Source organism: Schistosoma haematobium, chromosome 4 (assembly GCF_000699445.3).
Source record: "Schistosoma haematobium chromosome 4, whole genome shotgun sequence".
Taxonomy (NCBI): Eukaryota; Metazoa; Platyhelminthes; class Trematoda; order Strigeidida; family Schistosomatidae; genus Schistosoma; species Schistosoma haematobium.
Window position 1 is genome coordinate 35,736,730 of NC_067199.1, and position 12,037 is coordinate 35,748,766.

Genomic DNA, 12,037 nt, shown 5'->3' on the forward strand with positions numbered 1-12,037 from the left:
AGCTTTTTCAATATTAACAGGAATATTTCAACCTAACATAACTCCACCAATTTCTCAGTAAAAATCATTCGTAAAACCAGGTTAAAAATTTATTGTCTAACTTAGGGATATTTAAAAGGTGATACGGTTACTACGAGGAAAACTATACAGTGAATCTTAAATTCACTTGACTTTGTTTATTTGTATCTTCCCATCATTATTGAGGACTGCTGATGATCAGTCTCTTACTGACATATATATATCCTGTGCGGGCTGCATCGATTCACAAGCTTTATAAGCAACGATGCAGGTAGATCCAGCTGACGAGTCACAAATAGAAAGGAACGCGCGTCCTGGATTCCACTGTTAGCCCCTATCAATCTTTACCTATAGAGCTTATACAGTGAATCTCTGTCACAAATATAGTTGTGCAAATCAATATACATTGAACTTTAAATACATTTCATACTGATGAGACACGAGGTGATTGCAACTTGAAAAGACAAATATATATATCAAGCTTTATTCTGGCAAACAGAATGATATCATATGATAAGCTTATTGGATAGTTTTATTTCCCAATGGTTCATCGATTTTAGGTCACTAGCTTAGTATTAATCTGATTTTCATGTACAAAATAATTCTTTAACACTTAAGAGTGTTTGCGATTGACGAGAAAACGTCAAAAGAAACAAGATTTAATGGTATGAATTGCTGTGAAACATCAACTACACATTAGCATACTGTACAAATGTATTTACACTGATATAAATAACTTGAAGAGATCGGCAAAAATTATTTGTAATTTATATTATAATGTAAATTAGTGCAGAATTTCATTACCCAATATTAACTTATTTGAGAGTTTGTGGTGTCAATATTTAATCGAAAGTCAGTAGGCTGATTTAATTTATAGGTCCTGGGTTATAATCTCGCTAGTGGGAGGGTCATCGATGAACACTGCTAAGGAGTCCCACAATGGGACGAAACGGCCGTCCAGTGCTTCCAGATTTCCTATGGTAGTCTAGCTTCAATTGACTCATGATCTCAACTATTGAAATCAATACAATCTCCACAAAACCTCTTCCGATATTGTTTATTTGTCAATAATTCCTGCTCTGTTGTAAGGATTATGTACAAGTTGTCAGTATAGGGTTGTGAAGATTGTTAAATTGTAATTGACACCATAAGCCGATCATTATTAGACCACCAGTAAAGACCTAGAATCACTAAACGACCGTTTCATCCTAGTATGTGACTTACCGGAAGTCTGTATCTACGATCCTGCACACGGGACTCAAACCTAGAACCTTCAGTCTTACACATGAACACTTAATCTCTAGATTATTGAGGTAGAATTTCACAGTGTTAATTCCTTGCCTCAACCAATCCACAATATTGCATAATCATCTCCCAATATCTTCCATGGATAACTGTCTCCTATCCAACACAGATAAGCTTCACTAATTACAGGTTCTCATTAATGAACACATGGTATAAGTTATTGATATGAACTATGAAAATCTAAAACACTTTAGTTGATTATATCAATTAGCTTTAAGATAGATTTTAATTAATAATTTTAAAAGTAAATTTATTCACAATATTCAATTGGTATTGTTTGGCTTGTATCTTCCCATCGATGTTTTAGGACTGAAATTGATCAGTCTGTTATTGGCGTATGTACATACTGTGCGTATGCCTCGATATTGCCTTAATTCACAAGCTTTTTGTAAGCGAGTGGCTATCAAGACTCAGTAGCTGAGTGGATAACGTGGTAGCGTTTGAAGCGAATGGTACTGGGTTCGAGTCCCAGAGCGAACATCAACTCTGAGAAGTAGGTACATCCAGTTGACGAGTCCCAAATAGGACGAAACATGCGTCCTGAATTCCACTGCTAGCCACTACCCATCATTGCTTACAAAAATATTCACAATATTGTTTTATTTAAAATATATGACGTCATTCAAATAATTGACGTCATGATTTTATATTGAATTTTAAATATTTTCCAATTAACCAAACACTTATATGTGGAAATTATATTTGAAATAATCTCAGCGACTGAAATTTAAAATAATTCCAACGTTTCGTCCAACTAACTTGTCTGAACTTCTTCAGGGTAAATAATCAAAATAAATGTCTACAGGAAATCAAAACATTCTGAGAGATACTTAGATTTTGATTCAGCCCATGTACAGGGCATGAAAATTAATGTTGTAAGAAATTTAATGAACAGAAGTACTAAGCTTGTTACAGATAAGAAAGACCAACGAACCAACGAACAACTACCCAAAAGAGTTTTTAAAGAAGATTATTAAAACTGAAAGCAAAACTAAACTAGAGTGTATACGAAAAGTTTGGAAGTATACCATAGTCATACCATACCGTAGTGAAACATCAGAAGAAATCAAGCGGATATCAAACAAACATGATATAAGAGTGTATTTTGGGGCGAGTAACACATTAAGATCGACGTTGGTGAAAGTTAAGGACAGGTTACCAAAGGAAGAACAATAGAATATTGTGTATGAGATCAACTGCCATGATTGTAATGCAGCCTATGTTGGAGAAACATCCAGACAATTGAATGTAAGATTAAAGGAACACAAACGATGTTTGAAAAATGTTACCAAATCCTCGGTTGATTTGAAGAAACTTGAGAATAATTCTGCGATAGCGTTACATCATTAGAAACAGGACACAAGATTAATTTTGAAAGGACCAAAATACTTCAGAAAGGTTTTAACACCCATAAAGAAAGATTGACAGCAGAAGCGCTGTATATATGGGCGAACAAGAACAGCCTGAACCGAAAAAATGGTATTCAACTGGCGACTACCTGGCAAATTTTGTTATGACAAGCAATTTGAACCCTATCTTTATTCAGCCTGTTTATTTCACATGCATCGTTATTTTTGACTGATTTCAATGAGTTTTTTAGCAATACAATTTAGGTATTTGTTTGACATTTACATCGATGATTCATTAACAATTTTATCAACCTGGAAATTGCACTTTTATTTATTTATTTGTATCAGAAGGGGTTTTGTGGAGATTGTAGTAATTTCAACAGTTGAGATCATGAGTCAATTGAAGTCCCACAATAGGACGATACGGCCGTCCGATACTTCCAGGTTTTCCATGGTAATCTAGTTTCAATTGACTCATGATCTCAACTATTGAAATTACTATAATATACACAAAAACCTCTTCTGACATACGGAATACACACAGAAATACAGATATATTGTTTTACTACTGATGAAAGTATATCATCTTATCCAAATGTTCGAAATGTTTAATAATTAATTCTATTATTTTTATAAAGATTCTTAACTTGTAAATCTGATCTAAACTCTTTAAACAGTTAAACATTCCGTTAGCTTTGAGCTTTTTGTTATAGAGTGTATGATTATTGTTTCACAGTTAGTCATCTTGATCGTTGTGCAATTCAAAGGAATTATGTACTGTCCAGTACAATCAAAGTACTTATCCAGGTTCATTTATATCCATTTGTTCTCCTTATACATTCAGTAAACTAATGAGCGTTTCTATTTTAATGTATGTGAAGTCAATTACTGTGTATTCTTTGTGAAATCATCTGAGAATCTTCCCCTTGCCTTTGTTAGATTTGAATGTCTGTTTTCGTTTTTTCAACATGTCCTCTGAGTGAAGTGAAACACTCATAAATAACAACACAAAACTGAAATATTTAATCGCTTCTGCTTGATTTTTTGAACTATAGGTCATTACCTTTACAAAAATCGCTGAGTTCTACATGAAGAATATACAACGTTTGTAGTTCTTATAGTTGAGCATAAAGCTTTATCAAGCTAAAATTTCACCACTTTCTTCAGGGTTATAAAATCTAATGAGAACATTACATTTTAATGATATACATTTAACATTTGTCCTTATTAATGGCAAACATTTTCTAAGTACTTCTCTGGTAGGTTTAAACATACTATCAATATTTGTATTATAAAGATTTTGCAGTTGGTTTTAAGGCAATAATTACATTACACTTGGTACTTTTCAAAAGAAAGAATTTTGAAGTTGATTGGTATAGCAGAGTTTATTTATTTATTCAAACATATAAACATTGGAACAAGGAGGCTACAAATAGATATGCGCCATATAAATCATTCGATTTGTGTGAGGGCTGAGATAGTGCACGAGTATCCAGACCGAATTAGGTTGTTTTCTGAGGGGGCCACACCCGAAGCCATCGACCTAAAGGTCAAATCCACAAGGCAGTGGAGCAACATAAGATAATGCAGTCACATGGTAGCCGGTGACCAACAATAGGTTCATACTTCATTCGTTTTCTTAGGATCCTGGAGCCCATGAACACCATTGGTTTTAAATCAGGATATTCCAACTCCCCTATGTGAATCCTCCATATCCACCAACCCGGTTAAAACACCGGACATTCACTTTTCGTCCTCTCAACTTCATAAACAAAAGTAATGTCACGAGAATGTAGTGAGTAGAACTTCCCTGTCAGTAGCTGTATGGACATGGCCATGTGAGAGCATTTCTAGAGGGAGAGTTGACTTTCCCCACCTTCGGTCATAACAGGGCATTGGGGGGGAGAGGAGCATATAGTAAAGGCAAATCATCCCTAATAAATTTTATCCCATATTATAAATAGAATTTTACAGGTGCCAAAGCTCAGTATAACTTTGAATTTGTAAATAACCTTATGAATGTAAGAGATACTTACATGTTCATTACAAAACGATAAACTAATCTTTTGAGTAAGAAAACTTTTAACACTTCCAAGTTTATCATAATATTCATTGAGTTTTGTTCTTTGTTGTTCCTTAGAAAATTAATTTAATTCAATCAATAGATGTTACTTATCAAACTTTTATCAACACCCTATGAAACTATGAAAAATTTCTAATGTAACAGACAAACCGTTTTTAGTTTTTTTTTGCTTTTCTCTAAATGGCATTCATTTCCCGTATCAATAATTTACCGTTAAATACTTTTTTTAATGATTTGTAAGTCAGTCGGGCGGGGTAATGTTTTTGTTTAAGTCAGACGTTGAAATCTAGGACACTTGTTTCCCCCCCCCATTTATTTAACACTCATTGGTTCAGTGCAATGAAATCACCAAGTTGATATTTACTCTGTGACTCAAAATCAATACAGTTTACTTTAAATATTATTGTGTTATCAAGTTAGGTTATTGAGTCATGACAACGATTATCTTATTTGAATCTAGCGATTGGTCGATTGTAGCCTTAAACGTCATTGGGAAGATCCAAACAACTAATACACAACATTATGTTATGTATTTAATAAATGAAAGATCGGTTTTTATGATAACTGATTTTAGACTTGTAGTGTATCATTACATTTAGACCGTAAAATCTTAGAAAAAGTAGTGAGAATATGATTGAGTGTTGACTTTGAATAACTTTATTTCAATTGAAATATTATTATCAGAAGGGGTTTTGTGGAGATTTTTAGAAATTTCACTGACTGAAATCATGAGTCAATTGAAGCTAGACCGCCATGGAAAACCTGAAAGCACTGGACGGCCGTTTCGTCCTAGTATGGGACTCCTGAGCAGTGCTCATCGGTATGTATTAAAGCAAGAGATACGCCTGGAGTTTTAGTGAGAAGCCGTTACCAGTGGAGTTCAACCGAGCCTGTTGTGAGATACTAGCTCACTGAAGACAATGGTGTACGGTGGCGCAACTTCGTGGATTGGTTGAAGTTAGACATTAACGCCGTTGAATGCCGGCCGGCTTAGTTGTCTAGTTGGTTAAGCGCCTGGCGCGAGACCGGTAGGTCCTGTGTTCGAGTCTCGCGGGGTGCGGGATTGTGGGTGCGCACTGCTGAGGAGTCCCATACTAGGACGAAACGGCCGTCCAGTGCTTCCAGGTTTTTCATGATGGTCTAGCTTCAATTGAATCATGATTTTAATCAGTGAAATATTAATATATTTTTTCCATCATTTTCTTTATACTGAAATGGATTATAAAAGTAATCAAACGTTATGGTTATATCAAATAAAAAGATTTAAATTGTTTATATATAAAAATGTTTATTCTACTAAGTAGAAATCTAAAAGTGTTCAGTTATACCTGGACTATTTGATAGTATTTGATGAAGTACTGTTTCGTATACATAGTTGATTATTCTATGTAAATGAAGTATAATATTATGTTAAGCGATTCATTAATTTGTGACAGTCATATTAGATTTCAGTGATCTGGGATATTAGCAAAGTAGAACTAAACATCCTTTATCAACTATTGACATTCATAAGTACTAATCTGTATCGTAGTTAAAGTTCTTCTTATATGCCTTATATCACTGTTACAATACAAAATTTGTAATGTGTGAGTGAAACTATTCACTAATAATATTTACTATTATCCACCATTGTTTTCAGTGAGTTACTGTCTCACAATAGACACGGTTGAACTCCACTGGGCACTGTTTCTCACTAGAACTCCAGGAAATAACTCTTGAAGCCAGTCACTAGTGAGCATATATTGATTAATATCAGAAGGTTAAACGTTTGTGCGCGAAACCGATAGGTCTCGAATCTCGCAATGTGGGATCGTGGATGCTCACTACCGAGGAGTCCCACAATAGGGCGAAACGGACACCCAGTGCTTCTAGATTTTCCATAGTGGTCTGGCTTCAATTGGCTCATGATCTCAACTATTAAAACTACTAAAATATCCACAAAACCCCTTCTGATTTACTATTGTATTAAAATGCAGGTTAGTCATTCTGTGAGATTTACTGACAACAGTGGAAATACGCAAGATAGTACTCAAAGTATATCTTGCTTCAGCTATGATTTTCTGGAGTCAATGTTATGAATTATGCAAAGTATAATAACATATATCATGATACTACCTGTAACAAATACAGTTATTCATCGCTCTCAGGTTTTCAATGGTTATCTGGCCAAAAGTTATTGATGTAAGCAAACATCAAACATAATGCCTTTTGTAAAAATATTTATATGCTTTCGGTTATGTAGCCACGAGGATTAAGCTCATGTATCACTCATTTGCTTTATTCCTGAACAGACATCCGGAGTTATATTAAGTGAAGCACTCCTTCTTTATACTATTGTACGAATTATTCATTTAACTCCTATTCGTGAATAGACAATGTAGACCATGAAATTATTTTTCTCCAAAATTTTTATTTTTATTGACGATAATGAGCCCAAATTCAGGTATGTTGTATGCAAAATAAACAAGAAATACATCATGTGGTACTAATACTATTATAAATCGTTTTCTCAAATGTTCTGAGGATGTCAATTACTTAGTCTTCTTCTTAACATACTCTCATATTACTTCACCCAACTAGATATTACTCACTATCTTTAGGTGGTGAGAATACCTCTAAAAAAGGTAGTGCACAAAGATGGATATATGGAACATAAACTAATTGAACTGTACTTCTTGTCATTACTTTGACATCTTGTTGATTAAATCTTAATTTAAAAGCTCTAGGAGTGATTCTTCAAGAAAATCACATGTACTAGTCTGAATATTTGCCCAGTATCCCAACACACATTGATAATACCAATAATAATAATAATAATAATAACAATAATAGTATTATTATTATGAGTAATAAATGAACAATAATACACAGAAGAATAATACATAAAATAATAATACAATAAAATATCATGGGAATAACTTTCATCGATAGCATACAAAAAAGCACTGACTTAGATGTCATTAAAATAAATTGTAACTATGCTATCTGAATTGGTATTCCCTGAAACATTGATCATAAATAGATAGATAGATAGATAGATAGATAGATAGATAGATAGATAGATAGATAGATAGATAGATAGATAGATAGATAGATAGATAGATAGATAGATAGATAGATAGATAGATAGATAGATAGATAGATAGATAGATAGATAGATAGATAGTAATCAAACTGATGTAATAAAATCCTCACCTGTTGTATCAGTAAATAATTTTATTAATTCACTAGATGTTAAATTATTTATTCCATTATTCATTTCAGGATGAATTAATGTTATATCAGTTCGTTGTTGTTGCTGTGGTTGTTGTGTCAAATCACAACTCATATATTCACATGATTCTATTGGATAATGATATATAAATTGATTGACTTCATTATATTTATGATCATTTAATTGTGATGGATTCATTGAACATTTATAAACAATTTGACTTAAATAATTTGAATGGATATCTAATTCATTCGATGATTTCATTTCATTTTGAATGGTATCTAATTCAAAATAAATTGGATTCATACTATTAGATGAATGAATATTCGATGTTAAGTAAGGAATAGATCTAATTTCATTCATATCATTACCATTATTATTATTATTATTAATAGTAGTAGTAGTAATAGTATTAGTAGTAATAATATTATCAAGTCTCTTCAATGGTGAATATTTTATAAATTTCATTTCATTCGATTGTGGACATAATTCTGAATATCTTTGATGAATTCCTTCATTTCTATTCTTTCTTATATTGATTGTATTATTTTCATTATATAATAATGAATTATGTAATGGTAAATGAGAATAACTTACAGTAGATAGATTCATATCATTATTTAATTGATGATTATAATTATATTTTAATTTTTTTTGTTTTAATAATTGATCATTATTATTATTTAAATTATAATCACTATATAATTGTTTAAATAAATCAATTTTTAAATTCAATTGTAATTTATGACGAAGATATAAATCAATAATAATACAACATAATAATAAACTAATAATAGGTAATGTAAAAAAATTAAAAAAATAATTAATTGCATAATTATAATAATATAATTGTAATGAATTACGTAATAAATATTGATCGGTTTGATTGATATTAATAATTAAATAATCTAATTTATTCATAATCGATATATTGATTTGTATTGATATCGATATAAAACAACATATGATAATAATGATAATATTGATTGGGCAATTAAAAAAATTTTTTATTTTTATATTTTTATATTGATTTTTTATGATTGATTCTAATGGAATTAAATAAAATTTTATTGTCATAATTATCAATAAACCAATTAATATATTTAAAGTACCATTGAATAAATTAAAAAAATTATTTAATTTTAATTTTTCAATTAAATAATTATTAATGAACCAATTATTGATTTGTATACATTTAATTATATTACTAATAATAATTAAACTACCAAATATAATTAATATCGATGAAAATAATAAAATTAATTGATTTAATTGTTTGCAAAAATTTAAATCCTTTTTGATATTGACAATTGAATGATTTTGTTTTGATTGATTATTATTATTATTATTTAAATTATTTTTATGATGGCAACAATTTAAACCACTCGATAAACATAAAATATGAATATTAATTATAAATAATAAAAATAATAAAAATAATTGATTCATTTGTTGTATTTTTTGCATTGTTATATCTATAAACCATTGAGTTGAGTTAGAATTGATTAATATATAGTAATTATTTTCTGTATAATTTGTCATCATAAATATTTTATAACTTCTTAAACTTATTGTGATCATCATCATAATACAACTAAATATACTACTTATTATAATAAGTAAACTAGAAAATTCAAAATATTTATGTATCATTATAATTTGTTCATTAGGATATAAGTAATGATAAGGAAATGGAATGTTGAAAAACGGGATTTTAATGTTTTCTTTTTTAAATTATTATCATTGTTATTACTATTATTATTATTATTATTATTAGTAGTAGTAGTAGTAGTATTATGTGTTAATAATAAACTATGTAATTGTGTAGTAAAATATAAACTAGCTGAAATAAAATTTAAAATACCGCCAAATATTTCTGTACAATATGTAATCAATGTATGTTCATATTTAAAATGATTAATAATTAAAAACTGTTTATGAATCAATTGATTTTCATTAATATTGATTTTATTGATTAATTGTTGTTCATTATTGATTTCATGATTATTGATAATATGTATTGAATTTGTAGATATTACATAATAAGTATCTAATAAATTCAATATAGATATAGATAAATATAATAATGATAATAAAATATTTTTCAATATTATATGATTTGTATAATTGAATTGATGCATAGTTGATATCATTGATATATTGAAGAATATATATAGTTATAGATTCTTAATGGATTACAACAGTATTAGTGTTATCTGTGATATTATACAATCAATTATTATTGTTACGTAATCATAGAAATATGTAACCTGTTTATAATATTACATTGAATCGTAATGGAATTGTTAGTATTCACGTTAGCATTTAGAAAAAAAAGGGAAAGGTATTTGACTCGAGTTACCATCAGTCTACATATAATACTAACTGTGTTTACATATATATATAGGAGAGATTATGTATCTTTGAATGTGTGTATGAATGTGTTGTATAGGTTAGTGATAGGCAGACAGGTTCATAGGAGAATAGTTATTTGAAAAATTAATTCAACAAATTTTTTCGATCCCTTTTTATTCAAATCAAAGGAATGTTTTTGTTGTATGAATATGAATTATGAAATAAGTATATTCATATGAATTGAAATATTGTAATACAAATCTATGGTGTAATTGTAAGAAGAAGAAGAAGAAGAAGAATCTTATTCAAATAGATGATTCGTTGTATTCTTGTTTATTATTAATTTATGTCTTCATTTAAAATAGGTCAAGATGACTTGTGTATAAGTGAATTAATCAGATTAGTTTAATGTATACCATCAACCTTTTCGAATGTGTTTTCATATTACTTCTTACACATAGTGTAAGCTATAGGAAATTTGTAATATTTTTGTCTATTCTTTGGTCAGATATGAATGAATAACTAATTTTACAGATTCTTTACACCCCTTGTTTGTTTGTTTCTATCCACATCATTCGTATAGCTTCTTTACCAATTCTATAGTTAAATTGATCATTCATATACATATTTTATCATACAATCTACCATTTTAGGAAATCCATTTTTTTAGGTGTCGACTTATTTCCGATGTTGTTCAGATTTTAATACTCTTAGATTCACTGACATACATGTCAGCTCATTATCGATTGGTACATTTACTTATTACAATTACATATACAATCCATTTTTATTGTTTCAGTTGAATCATAAATTGAGTTGACTGGTTTATTCTTCTACATATACACATACAAATAATACTGAGTATTAGGGTAAGGCTTGATAAAGATCTAATTAAAAGCAACATTGTAGTCTGCTATATTATTTTAAGATTGAAATTTTACAGAATTGGACTCAATGTGTACAGTGTGTACAGTCATATAAACAACCACAGAATCTTTAAAAATATTTCAAATACCAGGTTACAAAACTTATATAAGGGTTTATCAAAAAAACCAAATCAATTATAAATATTCCAAACTAAGAATACCTAATAAAATTGAATGTTTCAATAACTAGAATCGTGCTCCGATTAAGCACTTCTTCCTGACAGTTTCATAGAGTTTTATCTTTTCGACGTCATATATGCCAATGTGTCGGTAGGTAGCGAGGGAAACCATAATTTTTTTTCTATTTTGACTAAAGAATTTATAAAGTTCACTTTAGTCAAATATTGTCCTAAAAATTATAAACAGAAGTTTAGTCAACTCAAAGACAATTTGCATTTCGCTAATGCCATACTTTGAGTTAATAAGGATGACAATATAATTACAGATTCACTATCAAACTCTTGAATTCATGATCTGATAATTCAAACACATTAAATATGGTCAGGGTCCTGTAAAGCAAAACAATAGAGAATTAGGAACTGAAACAGCATATTCTAATGGGTTTCAACTGATATTGTAGCCTAACTAAGTAATTTCCATTCATCTTAAATACAAGATTTGTTGTTTGCGTGAAGGGAAATTTTGTGGATTGATTCTATTTTTAGATTGTATACTTCAGAGGTTGACCTTATTAGTGATACGATCGAAGACCAGAGAACACTTGACAGCTGTGTGGCTCTACTATAGAACTCCTTATCTGTGTGTACTCTGAACTCACCAGGAATTG

At 29.9% G+C, this 12,037-nt stretch overlaps 1 protein-coding gene across 1 annotated transcript; it reads right to left on the reverse strand.

Moving 5' to 3' along the window:
- Positions 1-7,338: 7,338 nt before the first annotated feature.
- MS3_00007954 (uncharacterized protein) lies at positions 7,339-8,890 on the reverse strand (the record flags this gene model as incomplete). The annotated part of the gene is made up of 2 exons (XM_012940433.2): positions 7,339-7,370; positions 7,951-8,890. The coding sequence occupies 2 exons, from the start codon at positions 8,888-8,890 to the stop codon at positions 7,339-7,341; spliced, it is 972 nt and encodes a 323-aa protein (XP_012795887.2).
- Between the last annotated feature and the right edge of the window lie 3,147 nt (positions 8,891-12,037).